We start from the raw sequence: 22,267 nt of genomic DNA, 5'->3' as shown, positions 1-22,267 counted from the left end.
TCGGATGGTCCGCAAGCCGGCCCCCTTTGTCCCTGATTTCACGCTACCAGAGGGTCCGCGTGTTCTCCTGCGTGGCGTTGTCAGGGGATCAAAGCTCGGGTGCAGGGTCACATTTAGAGGGATGGGCGTGGAGAATCGGGGGCAGCGTCCTCAGGACCCCCCGCCAGCGTAGCCTCAGTCCCAGCGGGGCGGACCCACAAGCGCTGCGGGCACCGCGCTCTTCTGCTTTCTCGGTGTTGTGAATGGCTGCAGTGGGCGCCACCGTCCTCACCGCCATGGATCCCACTGCCTGTGAGCACCGCCCATCTGTGCCTCTCTGGAGCTGTCCTGGGAACCTCAGGTGGGCTGGGGCAGGCCTGTGCAGGGACACGCGCCAGGCTGGCCTGTGGGCGCCAACAGGTAGGTCTGTGCTGCCTCAGCCCGAGGGAACATGCCCACGCCCGGTCAACTGGGTTTGGCGCATCCGCTGTGCGTGGCGGGCAGGCTGAGTGGGCAGTGAGGCAGCCTCGTGGCTAGAGCTGCAGGCTGGACAGGACGGCCTCGAGGGGCAGCAGCAGGAGGTCCCTCGGAGCAAGCCGTTGGCTGGCTGTGGCCTCACTGTCCAAGCCGCCATGTCTGGTTTCTATTGCAGATACAGATTTGCAGGAGCTATTTTATGTGTTTTTGCTCGCTGTGCCTCTGAGCCACCGCAGACCAAAGCATCCCTTAGAACTTCCAAACCTGGTGCTTTCTGCTGAGTGCAGCCCAGGGTGAGCTGTGAAACCCACCCCTGTCTCCAGATCAGACTGGACGGGGAGCCTCCACCCGCTCTGCATGGGGCGGGGGGCAGCCTCTCCCGCAGGTGTGAGAGCAGGTGGCTCAGAGGCGCCTGCACGCACAGGGCAGTCTGGAGGTTGCAAGGCCTGGCGGGTGACACCAGACACAGTTTGCCCTTGGTGGATTCGGAATTGGTCGGGTGGAGGCCAAGGGGCAGATCCGGGGCCTGGCGGGAGCCTGGCCGCTGCTCCTGTGCACCGGGGCAGGGGCGCCTCTGCAGCCTGGCGGGGAGCAGCCCTGTCACTCACAGCACGCGGTGGTCCTGTTGCCGAGTGCCCGTGAGGCAGGTGCCAGGGCCACCCTTTGTGGGCTTCCTCCGTGAGCCCCGATACTGAAGTAAATCGTTGATGGCTTTTTAAAAATGGCATTTGGGGCATTTTTTTCTTTCAAAAGAGAAAGGTCCCTTCTGCTGCAGCTGAGCCGGAAGGGCCGGCCCTGGTGGTTTCTGCATGAGTGGTCACGACTTGGCGGGCCTGAAAGGCACAGAATGGTGGCCTGGTCACTTCTTTAAAGCTGAATGAGGCGGCTCCCTGGAGGCTGTGGGGGGCCCGGGCGTCCTGTGGGAGCCTCCACATAAAGCAGGGTTTTTAAGTTCCCAGCTGATGCCTTTGGGAGACGGAGTCCTGGGGTGGCGACAGTGCCCTCTCCCGGCCCCGCCTCCTCCCATTCACAGACGCAGCTTAAGCCCCTTAAGCGCATTTGCATCTGGATGGGGCCAGGACCTCCTTGGGACGCAGGCTGGGCTGGGCGCTCCGCGGTGTTTGGGTGCCTGTCGTAATCCCCGGGCTGTTCTAAGGCGTCCAGACTCACTTGTGACACTGAGTCCAAAAGCCACTGTGGAGGGTGCGACCCGCGACCGCTCTGGCCGTGCTCTGAATGTCAATGCCCGCGTGGGGGTGGGGCTGCGTCCAGCAGACCAGGCAGGTGCCCAGAAGAGACTGCTCAGGCGCAGAGTCAATCTTGTTGTAATGCTTTTTTTTTAAATAAAAATCACTCTTCTTAAAAATCCAGGTTTGTTAAGATGTCATTCACATAAACCCTGAGTTACAGACGGCCGGCGTCAGCCCCCATGCCCAGGTGTCCAGCACCAGATCTGCCCCGTGTCTGCGCTGTCTGAGCCTTGGGCAGACAACAGGTCACAGGCTCAAGCCCTCTGCCACAGGTGCCCTCGGGTGGCTCAGAGGCCCTGGTCCCAGTGCTGCCCCTCCCCCACACTCCCTTTGTCTGATGGGTCCCTGGGGTGCCTGAGGAGTTTCCGGCTGCTCCCTGTCTTTGGGAAGTGACCCCACTGACCCTTCCCTGCCTGGTACCCAGGTTGAGACAAGAATTTCTTAAACAACTCTGAATTTAATCACTAATCACTCGTGGGCTGGGTGCATCCCTTGGTATGGCCTGGCTGCTCCCCGGCCCTCTCTGTCCTCTGCTGCCCCCTCAGTGGCTCACCCTCAGCTGCCTGGGCTGGCTGGGCACCAGCTTCAAGGTGGCCCCATGTCTGCTGCCCCCATGCTCGTGGCTTCTCGGACGGGAGCCTGAGCAGTCATTGCTCTTCTCAGGCCCCGCCCACCTGCCTCTGGGACCCTGGGCTTGGTGTCCGTGCTGTGGTCCTCACTAAAGCCCAGCCCACTGCACCTGACCCACGGGTATGGGTGCTTGCTGGCTTCCCTTCTCACTCTGCGCCTGCCCGAGACAGGCTTAGGGCAGTGGACGCTGCACCAGCCTCAGAGGACAGGCAGGGGCCCAGCGTGGTGGCCGCAGTGTCCAGCACCTCCTCGGTGCTTGCAGTCGGGGTCTGCACAGCACTTTGCAGCTCTGGGGGTGGCGGTGGGGGTGGAGCCGTGGGTTCTGTGGGCAGCAGCCGGGGGGAGGGCTGTGGGGGGCTGTGAAGCAAGACTGTGCTGCTGTCGGGGGTCAGGCGTCCATGCAGCCAGGGCCGCTGGGAAAGCCGCGGGCTCGGCCTTGGCCGCTCCTGAGGCTGGGCCTTGTCTCTCCACAGACGCTCTGCACAAAAGCCACCATGCAGACCGTCCGGGCCGCCGACACCAACGAAGTCGTGAAGCTGATATTTCGGGAGTCGGACAATGACCGGAAGGTGAGTGACGCAGGGCTGACCGCCTGGCCACACCTGACTGGACAGCAGGACGGAGGTGGGGGCTGGGCCTGCTGGCCACACCCCCCTGAGGCTGCTGTGACGTTGCAGGTGATGCTGCAGTTAGAGAAGAAGCTCTTCGACTACGTCAACCAGGAAGTCTTCCGGGACAACAACGGCACTGCGGTGAGTCCGCCGGGCCGCCAGGGCTCAGCGTCCAGGGCCGGCTGACGAGGCTGGGCTGGTGGAGCAGACCTCCGGCTGGGCTCACAGCTCGGGGTTGGGTTTGGTGGGGAGAAGCCACACGTGCACACCTGCAGCGCCTCTGCTGCTGGCCTGGCTGTGTGCGGTGTGTTCTCGTGTACATGTGTGCATGTGTTCATGCATGTGAGGACGTGTGAGTGTGCATGTGTGTGCACGTGTATGTGGGGTTGTGTACTTGAGTGCTGTGCACACGCAGCTGCACAGGAACATTGTGTTCGTGCAACTGTGTGTGCATGACTACATAGGTCAGTTGAAGTGTGTGTGGCTCAAGTCACTCAGTAAAAGCCGTGGTCTCTGCCAGAGGCGTCCCTGGCTTAAAGAATCCACTTTCATTTATCTATTTTAAAACGTTCCTTCTCATCTGCTAGAAAGGCAGAGCACCAGAGCGAGCGGGTCAGCCCTCCGTCTGCTGATTCATCCCCACACCTGTGGCAGCCAGGGCTGAGCTGGGTTAGACTAGTGCATTGAGCTGAATCGGAAGTCGAGCAGCCAGGACTCTCGCCCCTGCTCCGTTTTCTGTTGGCCCAATATTTTATTCTCCCCCACATGCAGTGTCTTTGCAAGCATGCATTAGGTACGTGTCGCGCGCAAGTCGGAGTTCTGGTGACTGATGCTGGCAATGCATTTGCCAGCTCTTGGCTGCGAAGCCTCACTTAACAACCAGCTCCCAAGATTCCTGGAAATCAGACAGTGGGTTCTGGGTCCTTGAAGCTGCCCTGAGAAAGCAGCGAACCACCCAGGGGCTGCCATGTGTAGCAGGGGTGGGTCCTGCCCTTGGAGGCTTCCCCTAGTGACAGCTGAAGGGAGGTGATAGGGCGGGGAGAGCCCAGGCACCAGGTGGGAAGCCTGGGCTTTGTCGTGAGTTCACTGTGCATCCTGGACCCTGTCCGTGCGCCCACACTGTGCGCCCTGGACCCTGTACATGCGCCCACACCGTGCGCCCTGGACCCTGTCCGTGCACCCACACCGTGCACCCTGGACCCTGTCCATGTGCCCACACCGTGTGCCCTGGACCCTGTCCATGCGCCCACACCGTGCGCCCTGGACCCTGTCCATGTGCCCACACCGTGCGCCCTGGACCCTGTCCATGTGCCCACACCGTGCGCCCTGGGCCCTGTCCATGTGCCCACACTGCGTCCTGCGTCCCCGAGGCTGGTACCTCAGTGCTTTGTGGGGAGGTGTTCATTTCCCCTCCCAGCTGGGAGGGCTCAGGGATCAGGATGTGCAGGTGTCTAGGAGAGAGCTGGGCCCGCCTGAGTCCACACCCGGGACTGCTCCACTGTCCACCTTGTGTCCCTCGAATGTTCATAGCCCCCACCAAGGCCCTGTCTGTTACTTCATCTGCTGGCCCCAACCCTCCCTCTGCCATGTCCTTCCTCTGTTCTTGCGAGTTGCCTGTCACCACTTGTCACCTCATCACTGAGAACAGGGTTTTCTGTGGCTCCCCACCCCTCTCCCTGTGGTGTCAGGCCTGGGTCTGCCTCCCCTCCCCTTCCTGGACCCCACGGAGGCCGGCCAGGCCTCAGCGCCACGCCCTGCTATGTGTCCGTTAGGCCTGTTTTCCTGCTCTGTGGGAGCTCGCACACTGTGCGTGCACAGGCTCCACCAGCCTGTGCCTGATACCCTGCCCTCCAGTACCTGTCGCAGAGAGCTGTCTGCTCAGCCAAGTCCTGCCAGAGGACAGCTCTGTGGCTGGGTCCTGCCCTGCTTGCCTCCTGTGCAAGCAGGGTGGCAGCCTGGTCACTTTGGCCGAGTGAAGAGGACAGCAGGGAGGGGCAGGTGCACCTGTGTGGAGGGTGAGTGCCCAGGAATCCCAGCTGAGCCAGGGGAGTGGGGTCTCCAGGGACCTCGAGTAGGGCAGGAAGAAAGCAGAGGGCCCTCAGAGGAGAGCCCCTGGGAGGAAGATGCCAGCGAGGCTGAGCGGAGTGTTCTGGAGGAGCAAGGCGGGCCTGAGCCCAGGCAGGAGCGGACCCAGCGGAGGACGCACTGCTGTGCTGAGCGTGAGAAGCCCTCCCTCCCCTCACGCCTCCCCTCTGTGCTGGCTGGCTTTCTAAATAGGAGAAAATCTGAATATTCAGGAGAACCCTGCAGTGTTGAGGCCAGCAGCTGCCCTGCGCTGGAGGCTGCAGGGACACAGAGGCCGAGCCTGCGTGCCGTGGAAGTGGCTTTGCTGAGGCAGCACCGAGCACGGGTGGGCGCCGGCTGCAGCTCCCGGGTCCCGTCCGTCATGTCCGACGCGGCAGTGCCTCATCGAGGCGGCTCGTCTCATGGGTGCCCCTGGCACCTGCCCTGTTCCCCACGCGCCGAGGGGCCAGGCGCTCAGCCTGGTGCGTGTCCGAGGTGTCTCACCTCCGCAGAGGCAGGCTGCCCGCCGCAGGATGGATGTGCCTGTGCCGGCCTCGCCCAGGATCCGTGGCACCCTTCATCAACCGCCGCTCTTGTACCCGGCTGACAGAAATTTAATTCGAGCTGGCTCCTGAAAATAATTATTGTATTTTAAGAGTAGTAATCATTGGCCAGGACATGATTGAGTGTGTCCGTGCACATTGACTTTTGCTATGATTTATGGCTTTGTTTAGTCGATATCCCCATCGCCATTGTATAATTAATTGTAAGTGCGGCTGTCAGGGCGGCAGGACCGAGCGCCCTGGTGAGGATTTGCAGAGATTAAATTTCCCCCGGCGGTCGTGGGGCAGGGCCCGGGCCTTCGCCCGCGCGAGGCCTGTTGGACAGAGACGTCGGCGTGTGCGGGCGCCGCCCGCCGCAGTTGCATCGATCTCGCGCACGCCGCTTTCCCTATCAGCCGTGTCTGCACGGTCACAGAGGAGCCCGTGGAGCCGGCGGCCCTGACGGACGCTCGGCTGCCGCTTCATCACTGTCGGCCCCGGCGCTGGTCCTCACTTTGTAATCAGCAAGAATGTTTCAGATGCCTGGGAAATTGGTTATCATGTTCCTGAAGCATCTCGAAGAGATACAAATGACCAATTCAACAGAAACTCCAGGCATCGTCTCCTCTGGCACCTGACCCGCACCGCTTCCCGGAAGCTGGGAGGTCTGTCTGGGTCTCTGGGCCACTCGCCGCAGGCTGCCAGTGCAGCAGCAGCTCGGCACAGTGCCTGCCAAGTTTGCCTGCCCGGCTGCTACATTGGTGTTGCCATCCCAGGAAGGCAGAGGTGGAGTCTGGCGGTTTGTTCACTGTTGTGCCGGAGTGAGCGTGTGCTGAGCATGAGCTGAGCGTGTGCTGCATGACACTGAGTGTGCAAGCATGTCCTCGTCTTAGCATGTCTGTGACACTGGACCATGTGTGGGCCGTGCCATTTCCCTTCAGAATGGAGGGCTCTGGGGTGAGCACATGGGGACACCTCCCCCACCCCCATCTCGGCAGCTTGAAGATTCGGATTCAAATCCCTTTTACTTCGCTCACTCAAACCCGCAGCGTGGGGTGGAGGCAGGGCCGTCACACAGGAGACGGTCACTTCCAGGTGGCCGCAGCCTCGAGACACAGCTGGCTGCTGCCACTGCCCAGCACTGTGTTCCCAGGCCCCTGCCCGAGGAACTGTGGAAGGCTGGACGGCCCCTTGGGAAACAGTGCATGCCAGCCTTGTGACACCTGTTGTGACCACCAGGTTGCCTTTGGGCAGTGGGGGCAGGAGGTGGCACAGGCCGAGCCCACTAGAGCTGCTGTGGGCACAGCCTGGACCTGGCCTGCACACACCTCAGCTGCTCTGCAGCTGGGCCGGCACCATGGGTCAGTGTGCTGGGACCGGAGTGAGAGGGCTGTGGACATCCGTGCAGTGCCCCGTCCATGGCCCGGGGTCCTTCCTGGTCCCACGGAAAGCAGTGAGCCCAGCAATGAACCCAGGCCCTCACTTCAGGAGGCCCCGTGTGCCCACTCCTCCCAACTTTGGGAAGGCCAGCGCTGCCCACTGCCCACAGTGTGACAGCTGAGCCTCTGCAGAGGCATGGCAGGTGTGCCCTGGTACCTCATGGGATGACTCCATTAGGAGGTTAACGTCGGGGGTCCCCAGGCACCAGGTCAAACTGCTCACAGCAGGGCTTGCCTGGCATTCCCGGGAGTGGCCCCCGTGGTCCATGTGCTGTCTCTGGTACACAGTGGCCACATGTGCAGCCCACGGCTTCCTCCGAGGCCCGAGCCCAGCTCTCCTGCGGCCACTTCCTGGCTCACCCGGTGGCATGAGCCATCCGCCTGGAGGGCCAGGCCTGCAGACAGCAGAAACCGTGTAGTCTGGCTGCAGCCAGGCTGCCACTGGGGTCCACCTTCTGGACGTGAGGCTCGGGTAACGTACGAGGGTCAAAGTGAAGGAGTAAGGAAGAAAATCTGACTTGGGAGGTGAAATCCTGGTTGTGTGGAGGGCACTGGAGGCGTGCCCTGGCGGGCAGCGGGCGGCCACTTGGTGTGTGGCACGGCCGTGAGGCTGCAGACTGGGCAGACTGAGAGCCATGGCCATGGCTGCATGGCCCAGGTGCCCAGGGCTCGTGGACGCCTGCCCAGCACCCAAGGACGTCGAGCGGAAAATGTGTGATAGGAATATTTTAAACTGTTGAAACCACGGAAGGTGAGAGATGGAAGCAGCACACCGTGACCAGAGCAGGCTGAAGGAGGACACGGGCCTGCACCTGCCCTCTGCCCTGCACACGGAGCCCACAGAGCCCACGGAGCCCACAGCCTGCCCTGCCTCGGCTTAGTACCCGAGAAACCAGTGGGCCCGCCTTGGCGTTAGAGGGGGCTGTTCTGTCTGGAATGTTCTCATTGCGGTGCCTGTCTGTCTACGTGTATTGCACATGGGCAGGCGTGTGCGTGCACTCACGAGCAGACACGTGAGCACGCTTGTCGTGCTGACCCACGAACACAGGCGACTCTGCTCCCTCCCTGCTCCTTAGAGGAGCTGACTCCAGATAACTGCAGAAGCTGCCGGCTGGGGGTGACCCCTCCTCAGGCGGAGTAAGAGCCACCGCTCGGCACAGGAGTGTGGGCCCGGGTGGCGCCCAGCGTGGTGGCAGCAGAGCAGGGCAGGGTTCGCTGTCTGCTCCTCCCCCAGCAGGAAGTGGATTCACACAGGCACACGCAGGACCCTGGGAGCCCAGGCCTCGGCTGCACCCCGAGGGGTCTCCTGTGCTTCGTGCCTCCCCCTCTGCCCGTGCTCTGTGGGATTGTGAGGTTTGTACAGGCAGACGTGGCTGATGGTGTCACACCTTGCTGGCACCACAGAGGTGACCACTCTGGGGGAGGCCATAGTGCTGACCCCTCCCCCAAAGTGCTCAGCTGTTGGCGGGAGTGTGGCTGGGCTCTGTGGAGTCGGGGAGGCCCTGTGGGGTGAGGGGGCAGGAAGGAACAGGACTGCGGCTGGGTCCCTGAGGGTGCGTGTGGTGGCTGCTCGGAGGCGCCCTGGGCCATCCGTGTCCCCTCTGCACACAGAAGTGAACATGTCATGCCTGAGGTCTGCCAGACTGTGTGCACGCCGGGGCTGGGATTCCTGGTCCACTCATGGCCTCCCCTCTTGCTGAGTGAGCCCCTCAGGGCGGCTGCCGAGCCTGGCGGGGCCCCTGCCTGTGTCTCCACTGCAGCGCGGGGCAGCTGGACCTGAGAGCTGGGTGGACGCCCGTGTCTCACTGGTGACCGAGCAGCTGTAGGCAAGGCACGTGTCACGGCAAGTGCCTGAGCCATGCGTGTTGCCGGGACGTCACACAGAGGTGACTGTGTTTTCTTCTTTTTCTTGTCTTCAGCTCTTGGAATTTGACAAAGAGTTGTCTGTCTTTAAGGACAGGCTGTGTGAACTGGATATCTCGTTCCCTCCCAGGTAAGCGGCGCTGTGCCTGCCGAAGGAGCCAGGTAATGTGCCGCCGCCCTCCCCGGTCTGTCCACGGGCGTGAGCCGTGCGTGGCCACCCAGCCTCACGGTTGCCTGTCTCTAACAAGCAGTTCTGCTGTCGTCTTTCTTTGGAGTCTTGGAGTTTCTCCGACCTGCAAGGTCGGTCATGTCTGCCGCCTGGGGAGGGAGGCAGCCGTGACGTGGGCCTGGCCTCATGGCTGGGCTGGCGGAGCCGGGGCCTGAGTGGCACAGAGTGGCTGCTGCTGGGGTTGATTGATGGGTGTGGCAGGAGGGTGGGGCTCAGAGACGCCACGCCCACATCCCAGAACTGGACGTGTTCTGGGCAGCCGAGGGGGTTGCAGGTGGACTCAGCAAAGAACCCTGGAAAGCGAGTGTGCCTCGGCCACCCAGGCAGCTGGGCCCGGTAACCTGAGCCCTCGCTGGCTGGAGGCAGCACTGTGGTGGAGGGAGGTGGACTCAAAGCAGGCCCGGGACCCCTGGCCGTTGCTGGCTCTGAGGGCACACATGACCGCAAGCCGAGAGTGACCTTGGCTGACCCCCAGGGAGGAGGCCAGGCCTCAGCCCTACAGTCCCTGAGACCTAATCTGCTGGCTTCCTGGGTGGCCCAGGTGCAGACCACCCATGGCCCAGGTGGGGTGTCTTGGAGACCCTGAGCAGAGGAGTCGGCTGACCTGGCCTTGCCTGGACTCCCTGCTGACAAAGGCTGTCTCAGGTGGGGAGCCCACAGTGCCCACCCTCTGGCCACTGCATGGCTGGCGCCTGCACCCCTCGTCAGACTGTGAGGCCCCCTCCAGCGAGTGGGCACCTTTGCCAGCCATTGTCTTCTTGGCGGCTCTGTGGCCTGGATGGACTCTGTGGGCTGTGGCCAGGCCCTTCCTGTGGGGACTCAGGACAGAGGCTGAGGGTCAAGAGGGCACTCTGACCTGGGCGCCAGCCTGGGGCCTGTGCGCTGACCCGAGTCGCACCCACTTTGGTTTCACTCGGGAATGACCTTGAGCTCTCCGAGGTGCGCGTGGAGGAGGCCCTAGCCCTTTGCACCCCGGACACGGACTCGGGGCATCTGTCAGGACACCGCTTCCTCCCAGAACTTTCTGGAAGGCCTGGGACTCGGCCTGTTGGGGTGGGTCTTGCCCTGCTGGGCCCTCTGCCTTCCATGGAGGCTCCTGGCTGCCCATCCTCTGCTCATTGCCCATGGCCTGTGACAGCCGGGCCTCTGTCCCGCGGCCACACGGCTGGTCAGCACGGGCGTGGCTTGTCGTGTGTTTGCTGCTTATTCCTGAACTTGGCGGCTTGCCTCTGAGCTCGCTGTGCTGAGCGCCCTGGGGTCTCCTGCGAGAGAAGCCGTCAGAGTGGCCGCGTTCCCTGGGAGCTCTCACTTGCCAAGCTGTGCACCCTTAAATACTTACTATTCCATCTGAAATAGTAGTAAGCCCCTTATATGTTCCATAAAAGTACAATTTTTAGGAAAAAGTAGCAATTTCAGTTTGCAAGAAGAGCTCACCATGTTCCCCCCACCCCCACCCCGGGACTTCCTGGAACCGGGGTGGAGGGCGGGGCGTGAGCATGGCTGCACCGCTGGCCTCAGGTGACCAGGTGGAGCCCCTGTATCTGGGCGCTCTGGTACCGTCAGCGCATTCCCCGAAGTCTTGAGCCTGAGTTTGGTCATGGACCCCAAATCCTGCCCCAGGCCCACTCCTCCTGTCCCAGGAGTACCACCTCTGTCCCGTCCACAGCTCCCCGCCCCGCTCCCCACCCCTTGGCCCTCAGGGCTTCCTCACTGCCCCTCCCCTGGGCAGAGTCCTGCCTCAGGCTCCAGGGCTGCAGCAGGGACCCCGGGACACTGCCCTAGTTCCGTCAGAACACAGGGCAAAGGGCAAAGGGCGTCTCTGTGTGTTTCCAGGGCAGTTTTTGCCCCGAGTTCCTGAAAATGCCACCTTCCCACGAGGCCCCAAGCGTTGAATCACCTGGGAAGGCGACGGAGCCCAGGCTGGCCCCGCCACGGCAGGGAGGGGTATCGGAGGTGGCGAGCCCACCGTCCACGCTCGGGGACGCCGCAACAGAGGGGCTCAGCTGAGCAAACTGCAGAAGGTGGGGAGAAGGCAGGCGGAGCCCTGCGCTGAGCGAGCCATACCCTGGGGAGGGGAGAGACTTCTGCCCCGCCCCTGCAGGTGCATGGGGCTGGCACTGGGACCGCCTGCCCCCACGCTCCGCACAGGGCTGCTGCCGTTCGGGGGTTTCTGGTTTTAGCTTCTTGTTCGAGGGGCTGCTCGGTTTCCTCCATGAGTGTGGTGGGGAGGGACCATGTCAGAGCCCTGCCCCCACTGCCCCTTGGAAGCAGCTGTGTTGCCCTCACAGCTGTTGGCAGCGGCTACAGGCCTCATGCCCCCTGAGAAGCCGGGGCCGGGAAGGCCCTGCCCCTGCCATGAACATGGGCGGTGCTGCTGTGGCCGAGGAGGGCCAGGAGCTAGGCGGAGATGGGGCCCCCACCCTATCTCTTCCGGGGCTTTCCCAGACCCACACACTGGGGCTTTGTGCCTCCAGCGTCCCTTGGGCCTCCGGGCAGGGCCGGTTGGCCTGGCCATGGTAAACAGGCGGCCTGCAGCAAGGCCAAAGGGACCGCTGCCCACATCCTGCAGGGAGCCGGGGCAAGCACAGGTGGGCGATTGTTCCTTTATCACCACTTCCGTTAAAGATGACCATCCTCCCCCACCTGCCCGGCCTGCGCCAGATAAGTCTCCCGCATTAATCACCAGCACCCAGGCGGTGTCCGGCAGCACCTCGTGCCCGCGGGCGCAGGCGGGAGCAGGATGGCCATCCGTGTCCGGGACCCGGGGGCGCCCACTAGCTGCGGCCCTGCCATCCACTCTGGCCAGCACTCCCTTGGCACCAGGTTCTTGGCCCTGGTGAATCCCCAGGAGACTGGGTACAGCCTGCGAAGGAGGCAGCGCAGGAGCTACTGCTGCCTGGCTCCTCTCTGAGCCAGTCCTTCAAGAGCTGTGGGTGGAGGGCCTCCCACCCACTCCCAGCTTCTGCCAGCACTGGAGGGGACGTCAATGGGCTCAAGCTCTTTGGCACGCGTGGGAGTGAACCTGTCGTCACAGACGCATGTCAGTCACCTTGAGCTCTGGCCCTGGCTGTGTCCTTACGGGGGTCCCAGAGGCCTCCCTGAGGGCAGGAGAGAGACCCAGGACAGTGGGGACTCAGGACAGAGGCTCAGGGTCAAGCGGGCACTCGGACGTGGGTGCCCTGGAGGGCCAGGGCCTGGGGCTGCAGGGAGTGCACACCTGACAGGTGCCTGGAAAACCAGAGCCACGCCCCTCACGCGGAGCAGCCGGAAGCCTCCCAAAGTGCCCGCTGCTGACCTCCACGAGGAGGCGTGGCTGAGACGCTGCACCGGGCGGGCGCCCTTAGCGTCTCCCCAGAGTCAGGTCCTGTCATGGGGATTGCTTTGCTGCCTCCTCAGTGTGGGCCCAGTTGGAATGCCCCTGGGGGGAGGGGTTGCAGTTTAAACAGGACAGTGGGTGAGGGGCCTGAGGCTGTAGCCCCCCGATCCAGACTGCGTTGTGGTGCAGCAGCAGTGGACAGCGGCCCCCTCGCCTCTGGCTAGGCCACTGCTGCAGAGGGAGCGGGCAGGTCTGAGGGCCGTCGGGGCCCCAGCCCATGGCATGGGCAGCTGGGCTGTTCCTGAGTCCGGGCCTCAGTGGGTGGCGGGTGCCTGCTGTCCCAGACCCCACAGGGAGGTGAGCTGGGTGAAGGCTGAGGCCGCCGCCCCATGTGGATGCCCACTGTGCTTCAGACCATGCTCACGCAAAAACCGGCCCACACCAGGCAGAGGCAACAGGACGCTGTGCGGGAACCCGGCGGGGCAGGAACGCTTGCTTTCTCTTCTGGAAACTGCCATGTTCTCTCCCTGGGTGGCCTTCCCTCTGGGACATGGGCGTGGCTGGCACCGGGCACCCCTGACCTTCTGCCTCCCTGTCCCCAGCTACCCGTATAGCGAGGACTGTGCCCAGGGCGAGCAGTACATGAACACCCGGTGCCCCGCGTGGTGTGACCGAATCCTCATGTCCCCCTCTGCCAGGGAGCTGGTGCTGAGGGTGAGTGACAGCCGCGGGGACGCGCCGGGGAGGAAGGCGGAGCGTGGGCCGGTGGCTGGCCTGAGCCGCATCCCTGATCTCGTCCTGAGAGGAGCTGAACTCAGGTGCTGAGTCACCTCTGATGCCACAGACACACCAGCATCTGCCGAGTCACCTCTGGCAGACACCAGGGTCTCAGCTCCAGACACAGGCCGGTGGCTGTCAGTGAGATGCGGTCTCGTCTGCACTGAGGGTGCAGGGCTGGCGGTGTGGTGCAGTGGGTTAAGCCGCTGCTTGCAAGGCCAGCCTCCCGCGCTGGAGTGCCCGTTCAAGTCCTGGCTGCTCTGCTTGGGATCCAGCTTCCTGCTCGTGACTGGGAAGCAGCAGAGATGGGCCAAGTGCTTGGGCCCCTGCCATCCACAAGGGAGACTGGGATGGAGTTCCAGGCTCCTGGCTTTGGCCTGGCCCAGCCTGAGCCATTGTGGTGTGAACCAGCAGATGGGAGACTCCTCTCCCTCCCCCTTCTCTGTCACTGTGTCTTTCAAATAAATGAACAAATCTTGTAAGGATTTTAAAGGAGAGCGGAGGTCATAGGCACACTGGACAGGTCTGTCATCGTCTTAATTTGTAGCTGAGAGACCGCTCCTGCCTGCTGGTTACTCCCCGAGTGCCCACAGTCACCTGGGCTGGGCTGAAGCCTTGTGGGCAGCAGGGAGCCAAGCACTGGAGCTATTGCCTGCTGCCCTCCAGGGTCCGCGCCAGTAGGGAGCTGGGCCTCGAGCCCCCACCCTCTGCAGGGCGATGGGGCACCCTAACCCCTCTGCTGACACCCACACCGGAGTGGTCGGAGCTCCTGTGTGGGCCTGGAGTTACAGGAGCCGATGTCGCCGCGGTTCACTTCACGGGATTTTCAGATCTGCATTTTAACAAAGGACCGGATTCAAAGCGACCAGCGTCTGCCTCAGCTGTGTCAGCTCCCTCCTCAGGGGAGTGATGGCGGAGGAGGAAGTGGACTCTCCGTGCTTGCTGTCCAGAACCAGGGGTTTCTGACTGTGCCATGGGCTGATGGTCAGGAGGAGGCCGGGGGGGTGATCGGAGCCCCTCTGTCCAGCCCCCAGCCTGTGAGCCATCCTGCACGCCCCGTCCATGTCCCCTGCCTTGGCACCAGCCTGGGTCCTGACCACAGCCCTGCATGGTAGACCTGTCCCCAGGGCCTTGGAGCACAGGGGGCTCAGAGGGTTCCAGCCAGCAAGGGCAGAGCCCCACAGGCTGCCTCGCACTCCTGCTGGTCTCGACATGGCACTGTCCCTGGAGTGCCTGGGGCAGCCCGAGCCCTTCCCCCTGGCTGGGGGGACCTTGCCAGGCCAGCGGCTGAAGTCCACGGGTCTGTAGTGAGCTTGGGCGGGGGGCCCACCCCAGGAAGCCCCAGGAAAAGGCCACCGTGAGCTGTCGCTGTGACGGCCCTGCTGAATGAGGCTGGGCTCGGCCTGGGCTTGCTGGTCAGCTCTGTGGAGGCTGCGGTGCTGAGACGGGGCAGACGGCAAGCTGTGAGGGGCCAGAGGCATCGGCTGGCCGGTGCCCGAGGTCACAGGACCCGCACCCCGCACTTGCTCCCCATGGCGTCCACCCACGAGGAAGCCAGCCTTGGGGCCGAGGGTGTGGTCCTTCCATTCAGACACAGCACACACCTGGCTGCCCTGGAAGGAGGGCCCTGCCCTCACCTGGACTCTGGTGACCCCCCCGCAGGCTGCTCGCCTGTATGGTGCCGTCTGTCACGCCACCCTGGCACCTCGGGGCTCCCTCTGCTTCCTGGCTGCCCAGAGCCCTGTGACGCTTGGTGCCTCTGCTGTTCTAGATAATACAGATGGGAAGACGGGTGCCCAGTGACCCCCACCCCCACCCTGCACTCCAGACTAGAAGCCTCGGTGCCCTCCGCACCTGGGGCTCCCCGCAGCAAGCCCTGTGCCCCTGAGCCCCAAGATAAAGGCCTCTGGGGCCTGTGGCCCAGCAGGGGAGCAGAGCCGGGCCCTGATCTGAACCGGGTGGGTGAGCCACCGGTTGCTGAAAGTGGCAGTAGCCGTGGGCAGGGCAGGGCCCTGAGGCCGGAGCCCCAGCAGGGGTGGGAGGAGGCCCTGGGGGAAGCGGGACCCTTCCCTTCTCGTGGGCAGCTCTGAGCCCGGCAGGGTCCACAGGGAAGCAAGCTGCACCGGGCGGTGGAGACTGTGTCCCTGGGACCCCCCACACCCTGCTCCTTGCGACCCAGCCCCCGACACCAGCCCCTCTCTGCTTGCTTTTCCCAGTCGGAGAGTGAGGACAAAGTGGTCACCTACGACCACATCGGGCCCAGCGTCTGCATGGGAGACCACAAGGTGACGTAGCCAGGGCGGGCGGTGGGGCAGGGGCCGGGCAGGGGCCAGGCGGGGGCGGGGCTGGGGCTGCAGGCGGCGCGAATTTAACTAGATGTCAATGAAATTCCAAACTCAGGCCGCTGGGCGGGGAGGCTGAAATGACAGTCCCAGCAGAGTGGAACTCATGGTTTTACTTTTGCACAAAAGCCTGCTCACAGCCTTGGGTGGGGGGACGGCGATTCTCCAGCGCCTGGGTCGCAGGGTGGGGGGTGGGCGGCGCAGGCCCCGCCCCTGGCTGGGGCATCCAAGGACCTTGCGCGGCTCAGCTTCTCCCGGGCTCGTCCCGCGCTTGGGAGTCCGTTGTCCCCGGGCCGTCGCGCACGTCACCGCCCAGCACCGCGGGGATGAGGCCGGCGCCGCCCGGGGCCGCGCGCGGGGTGGGCGTGTGGGCGGGGCCGGGGCGGGGCCGCTGACCGCCCTCTCCTCCCCGCTGCAGCCCGTGTTCCTGGCCTTTCGCTTGGCGCCCGGGGCAGGTAAACCTCGCGCACGTGTGCACAGGTGTTGTGTGGTGCAGTGACGTGGTAAATATGGCTCCTTCCTAGCGCTCGTTCCGCAGCTTTGCCCGGTGTGAGTGCGCCCGTGACCAGCTGCCCCTCCCCCACAGGCAGGAGAGGCCTCTGCGGCGCCAGGGTCCCGGGCCAGCGCTCGCTGTAGCAGACTCCGCCACGCCACCTGCCCGCCGGCGGCCCCACACTTCGCTTCAGCCTCCGGACCGTTCCGGAAAAGCCTCACATACCTCACTGTCGTGTCTGTCCCTGTGACGTTAGGTAGAAATACTGGGTTTCCAAGCCGGCCACGGTCCTGTTGCCAAAACTAGCCGACGGCGGCGTCTGGCCTTCGGTCCCACGGTCTGCACCCGGCGCGGCCGTCGGAGGAGGGGCCTCGCTCGGCTCTGCCGCCGCGCTCCAGGCGTCCGAATCTCACCGCAGCTGCTTCCGGTTTTTATATATAAATATATATAAATATATACTTTTTAAAATAATTTATAAACCTTACCAAAACTTACGCTGAATCTATTTGCAGTACGAATGCACGCGCGTCTATGGCAGGCGGGCTCCGAGCCCGGGCGCGCCGCCCCAGCGCGGCCGGGGGCTCCAGCGCCCCTGCCTTTGTTCTGTGCCACACCGAGGACTGAACGAGGAGCTCCCGTGGACTCTTGTAAGCCACGTCGTCGTGTCTTGCGTTACCGTCTCATGGTGCCCGGTATTCTACAGTAAACCGTGAGCCATGGGGGACAGGGGCCCAGTCGGCCCTGGGGAGACAGCGCCTTGTACCGATCCCACTAAAGAACACTACAGCGTCCAGACGCCCGTCTGCGTGGACAGCCACCGCCACAGCCTGCCGCGCGGTGTCCGCCGCATCTGTGTCCGCCGCTGCCGGCCGGGTCTGCGCGGTCCGGGGGGTGGGGGGGAAATGTCCGTTCCCAAGGCCTGGAGAAGCGACAGCTCAGTTCCTAAGCAATAAAATTGATCGTGGTGAAAACCTGCAGCCCGACGGCCTGCCTTTGTCCGCGTCCCTGGGGCCCCTTTGAGATGCTAAGCGGCCCCTGCCTGGGCGCGCCTCTGATCCGGAAGGCCCGGGCGCGCGATTCCCGCCTCGGCAGGGCCTGGAGCCAGCGACGCGCCCGGCGTCCGGACCGGCAACCCCGAGGCTTTGCGCACCCAGCGCGGTCTCTCCGTGGGGGCCGGGTCATCGCGCACCTCTCCTGCGAGCCCGACCCGCACGCAGTCACACGTTCTGCCCGCAAGGAACCCACAAACGCGGCGGAAGCGCGGACGCGGGGTCACCCACCCTTCCAGACCCCGCACGGGAGGGTTCCGGGCGGCGGGTGCGGGGTTCGTACCTGCTACCGCCTGCCCTGGGCCGGGCACGCCCTGCTCCGTCTCGGCGCTGTCGGCTCCGCCTCTCGCTCTCCGCGACGTGGCTGCCGCCCCGCGCGACCCCCGGGTTCGGGGTCCCGCCCGGTCTCCGCGCTGCTGCGGGCTGTGGCCGCGGGGCCGGGGAGGCCGCCGCCCGGCCGACCTGCGGAGACCCCGCGCGCGGGGGAGACTGGACCCGGGGCAGGGTATGGGCGGGCCGCCCGCGGGCGCCGGGTCCCGGGCCCGACTCGGAAGAAACACGCGGTGCAGCCTCGGGAGCCACGGCTCCGACGGGGGCGTGTTAAATAATTTATTGATCACACAAAGAGATTTCGCTCTGGCGCTCTCCGAAAACAGGAGCGGGCCGGCGCGGGCCGGGCCGGACCGTGCGCGCGGCGCCCTCACACCGCGTCCGCCGCGCCGCCGCCGCACGGGCTGACCAGCGCCAAGTTCGAGGCCTTGTGCTTCTTGAGCAACCGCGTGATCTTCTCGTCGTCCGAGTTGGGGTCCAGGGGCCGGTTGTACTCGTCGTCGTCCTCGGCGTCCGAGCCGCCCGCCTTCAGCTTCTCGGCGTCCGAGTCCTGCTGCTTCTTGGCCGAAGCCATCTCGGCCGCGTGCCGCTTGCGCCACTTGGTCCGGCGGTTCTGGAACCAGACCTGGGGGCGCCGCGGCCGGTCAGGCTGCGCCTCCGGGGCCCCCGGCCTCTGCCCGCCCCGGCCGAGCGCCGCGCGCTCAGGCGGTTCGCAGGATGCGGGCGGCGGCGCCCGACCCCGCCGGGCTGCGCTCACCTTCACCTGGCTCTCGGTCATGCCCAGCGAGTAGGCGAGCCGCGCGCGCTCTGGGCCCGCCAGGTACTTGGTCTGCTCGAAGGTCTTCTCCAGGGCGAAGATCTGCTGTCCAGAGAAGGTGGGCCGCGAGTGCTTCTTCTTCCCGTCCTTGTCCAGGCCCGCGCCGGCCGGGGCTGCGGAGGAGGCCGGTGAGCGTCCGGCGGCCCGCGCGCCTCCCGCCCGCAGCCCCGCGCGGCCACTTACCGGGGCCGGCCAGGCGCGGGTCCCTCCAGGGCGAGCCGGGCACCACGCCGGGCCAGAAGATGGGCGGCCGCCCGGGCAGCTCGGCCAGCGGCTTGGGGTAGCCGCGCGCCACGGCGGCCGCGGGCCCGAAGTAAACGCTGGCCGACGATGCGAGCCCGCTCAGGCGGGGCAGGCCGCTCAGGAGCCCGCCGCCCGCCGCGCCCACGGGCCGGCCCAGGATGTCGCTGATGCCGTGCGGGGTGCCGAGCGGCAGCTGCGCGCCCAGGCCGCCCAGCGCGGGCGCCTTGAAGCCGGCCGGACCCTGCAGCGCGTACGGGAACAGCGAAGTCTTCATCTCGGCCATGTTGTGCAGCGCGGCCAGGGGCGCGCTGCCCAGCACGAACGCGCCCGGGCGGTTAGCGTCCATGGGCGCCGCCGCCGCCGGCCCGGGCTCCCATCCGGGCCCCGCCGCCGCCCGCCGGCCCGGGAAGTTCGCGCGCGGCCCAGGCGGGCGCGGGGCGCGGGCGCCGACGGCCCCGGCGGACGGACGGCCCGACGGCCTTGCGGGCGGCGGCGGCGCGGGCTGGGAGCGGCGCGGGCTGGGGGCGGCGGCGGCGGCGGTGGGCGGGCGGGCGGGCGGCTCCGGGCCGGGTCGGAGCGGCGCCGCGCGGGACGGGCGCGCTGATAACCGCGGGGCCCCAGCGCGGCGCGCGCGCTGATTGGCTGCGGGCGCCCGCGGCTCGGCCATTGGCCAGCGCCCCGCCGGCCGCGCGCCCCCGCCGGCCGCGCACTCCATGAAGGGCCCATTAGCGCGGCGGGCGCCTTCCGGGCCGTAAATCCGCCCCTGATTTATCTCCCCCGGGACGAAATAAATCCCGGCGATGGGAGTTTAGTTAGGCAAAGGTTTTAATGGGGAATCGGGAAAAAATACGAGTACATATTTTACCGCCCGGAAGAATGCAGATTTGAGGCCACACCCGCGCTCGGCGTGCCCAGTCCGCCCCGCCGAGCACCCCGGGCTGGCGGCCACGGGCGTGCGGGCTGCAGGTGCGGGCGCGTGGAGGGGAGGGCGCGAACGGCGGCAGGGAGCCGACGGGTAGACTGCGTGGGCAGCAGGCGAGGCCTGTCCCAGGGCCGAAGGCACTGCCTCCTCCGCGGGCGCGTTCTGCTGGGCGAGGTCCAGGTCTCCCTTCCGGGGCCACCGAGGAGTAGCCGGTGCCCGGCCCGGGCCTCACCCTCCGCCGTTCTCCCGCCGGTCGCAGGTCGGCCTGCGGAGCGGGCGCGCGGCCCTGGTACCGTCCTGTGGATGAAGCCTCGGCGCTCCTGGGTGGCTTCAAGCAATGGGAAGACGCGGACCGGGCTGTCACTGACCCCGCTGCGCGCTGGAAGCCGTGGTCCGGCTGGGCGCAACCGACGTCCGCGAACGGCCGGGGCCGGGGCAGTGTGCGCCGGCCGAGCTCCCGGGCCCGAGCGGAGGTCGCCGGCAACGACTTTTCTGCGTGGGCCCGGCCGTCCGGGACGTGGTGCGGCGCAAGAAGGCGGCTCGGGCGGCTCTGACCGGGGGCCCAGCCGCCGCTCCTGCCGAGCCCCCTTGGGTCCGTTTTCGTTTTGTACTCCTGGCGGCCGGGGTTGACACCAAGAGTCTCTCCACCGGTCTGCACACGGAACGGCGCTGGGGTGCGGGCCGGGCGCGAGCGCGCGGCTCGTCCCTGCCTCGGATACGCACGGGCGCCAGGTGCAGGCGGCGGCCAGCGAGGCGCGTGGCGTCCCCGGATCGGGAAGGGGCGACCTCCGCGCGCCGGGATTTCGTTGCTGCGGCTTCTTCCTCTGGTTGCCACTCGAGGGATCCGATTGGGCGCAGTTGCCCCGCCCGTGATCCGCCTGCGCGGCTTGGCACCCGTCCGCCCGACCCAAGACCGGCCTCGGGCCCAACCGGCGCCCCACTGCCTTGAGGGAAACGCTGCTCCTGCGCGTTCCGCGGGCCGGCCACGGGAGGGCACCACGCCCGCGGTCTCGGGCCGAGGCGGTCACCGGAGTTGCAAGCTCCGGGCGGGACCGAGGGCCGCGGGGAGCCGCGAACTGTGCGCTCCCGGCCGGTATGGGTTGTTGGGAACGGGGCGGCGCCGCACACAGACAGCACCGCAGGGTCCCTGCCTGCGCTCGGTGCCCGGGCGCCTCTCGCTTCCCGCGGGGACACCCAGGACTCAGGGACCTCGAGTCGCCGCCTTGCGCCTCTGCACTCTAGGTCTGTCTGCGCCCTTGGTCCTCGCCAGGCTGCGGCCAGAGCAGACCGAGTACGCAGCTCCCTATCCGATCGGGGCCGGAGTGGGTCGGGCGGACGTGGCCCTGCTTTCCTCTGCCACGGCCTACCCCGGGGCCCTTTCTTGCCTGGTGCGCCCAGGATGCGCGGGCTCCCCCTCCGGCGCTTCGGCAAGAGTGACAGGCGTGGCGTCCCCTTGGCTGGCCCGCCCCAGGCCCTCCTGGCCGACCCTTCCCCGAGGGGCCACGGGAAAGGCGGGGAGTCCTTAGCGCAAGTCAGGAGGGGGCGCCGCACGCAGGACGTCCTCCAATGCCCCCTCCTGGCCTTGGGTGAACCTGGCCTTGGGTAAACCGTTCTTCGGGGAAGTCCTGGCGGGGACGCAGAGCGGGCGGACAGCGCGCCCCTCACCCATTCCACAGGGTTCCTATACAGCATGTGAGGGGCGCTCGGCGCGGGCCCAGCCTCCGCGGGCTCCTGCCCACCTCGAGTGGATCGCCGCGGCAACGAACCTAGGAGTGCCCGCGGGGCCCCGGAGTGTGGGGGAGCAGTTGTCCAAGCCCCGGGGTGCGGCCAGGCGGGGTAGGGAGCCGTGCGCGCTGGGGTTCTGTGCTGGAAGGGTGCGAGGCCTCCTCGGGGAGAGGAATCCGGGCGCCACTGCGGGCCGCTGGGGGGTTCCCAGTGTCCCCTTTGGGGCCGCCTCCTGCTGGGCTCGGAGCAGACGGGTGGGGCCGGAGCGGGAACCCAAAGCTGGCGAGAGTCCGCCACAGCCTCGGAAACCGCAGAGGAGGCCCACGGGTGCCCATTGTCTCTGAGGGAAGTGCCAGGAGCCACGACCCTCCTCGCCTCAGGAGCCTGGCAGATACCGCCCAGCCTGTCCCAGGGCCCGGAGAGCGGAGGGCACAGGACCTGGCCCGTCCCGCCCTCTGTCCTGGCCACCACTTCCTGGTCGCTCCGTCTGGGGTGGCCCCTGCCTGGCCCTCGCCAGTGTGGTGGGCCGGCGTTCCTGGACCAGTGAGGAGAGCAAAAGGCTGATCCTGGACCAGGCGTGTGGAGGGCTGGGGACAGGGACCCCTGCTGGTCCCTACCCCAGGGGGCGGGCACTGCCCAGAGGCCTCCCAGCTGGGCCTGGGCTACGGAGGGAGCAGGCCGTGGCATCCCCGCTCCTGTCCCGGCCACAACCGGGCGCCTTCTGTGCCCTTGCCCAGGACTGGTCCTGATGAGGCCTCGGAGGACGCGGTCACACACAGAGGGTGTGAGCATCCGCGCTTCCCCAGAAGATTCGGGGAAGGCGGTGGGCGTCTGGGGCCCCTGGGGGGGAGGGAGCCCTGAAAGTGGGGACGGAAGCAACCCCCCCCAAGCCCAGGTTGGCTATTCTGAGGCCAAGCCAGGCTGGGGCGCTGCTGGGGAGGGGCCTGCCCTGTGGGAATCCAAGGAGGACACGCCCCCCAGGGTGTCCCGCCCCTCCCAGAGAACACTCAGTGTGGGGGTGGGAGGAGGCCAGGATCTGGCCAGTGGCTGAGGTCGGTGAGCCCCGCCCATAGATCTGGTCCCGCCCACACCCCCCGGGGCTGTCAGGAAGAGAAAGGCGCCTTGTGGTGTGGACTGACTGGGTTTGTGCCTGCAGAGGAACCACTGGA

The 22,267-nt window shown here is 66.0% G+C and overlaps 2 protein-coding genes across 9 annotated transcripts in view; one reads left to right on the top strand and one right to left on the bottom strand.

The window, feature by feature from the left end:
• The window catches only part of INPP5A (inositol polyphosphate-5-phosphatase A), a 154,473-nt gene extending 137,490 nt beyond the window's left edge, over positions 1 to 16,983 (top strand). For 2 of the 8 annotated variants that reach the window (XM_070057048.2, XM_070057051.2), the window contains exons 10-16: positions 2,810 to 2,905; positions 3,014 to 3,088; positions 8,912 to 8,985; positions 13,003 to 13,114; positions 15,394 to 15,462; positions 15,938 to 16,022; positions 16,106 to 16,983. In XM_070057048.2, the coding sequence (XP_069913149.1) occupies positions 2,810 to 2,905; positions 3,014 to 3,088; positions 8,912 to 8,985; positions 13,003 to 13,114; positions 15,394 to 15,462; positions 15,938 to 16,018 (507 nt within the window). In that variant the 3' untranslated portion in view covers positions 16,019 to 16,022; positions 16,106 to 16,983. The remainder of the gene's footprint in view (positions 1 to 2,809; positions 2,906 to 3,013; positions 3,089 to 8,911; positions 8,986 to 13,002; positions 13,115 to 15,393; positions 15,463 to 15,937; positions 16,023 to 16,105) is intronic. The other 6 variants (XM_070057043.2, XM_070057049.2, XM_070057046.2 and 3 more) reach the window with 5 other exon arrangements.
• Positions 16,630 to 19,011, bottom strand: NKX6-2 (NK6 homeobox 2). The gene is made up of 4 exons (XM_051830607.3): positions 18,392 to 19,011; positions 18,149 to 18,321; positions 17,345 to 18,016; positions 16,630 to 16,954 (listed from the first exon to the last, which is right to left on the bottom strand). The coding sequence occupies exons 1-3, from the start codon at positions 18,795 to 18,797 to the stop codon at positions 17,762 to 17,764; spliced, it is 834 nt and encodes a 277-aa protein (XP_051686567.1). The 5' UTR covers positions 18,798 to 19,011; the 3' UTR covers positions 16,630 to 16,954; positions 17,345 to 17,761.
• Between the last annotated feature and the right edge of the window lie 3,256 nt (positions 19,012 to 22,267).

The sequence above is a fragment of the Oryctolagus cuniculus genome, chromosome 15, assembly GCF_051225735.1.
Source record: "Oryctolagus cuniculus isolate XC-2025 breed Fujian yellow rabbit chromosome 15, ASM5122573v1, whole genome shotgun sequence".
NCBI lineage: Eukaryota > Metazoa > Chordata > Mammalia > Lagomorpha > Leporidae > Oryctolagus > Oryctolagus cuniculus.
Note: the sequence above shows the minus strand (reverse complement) of the source record. Positions and strands in the feature narration are given on the sequence as shown.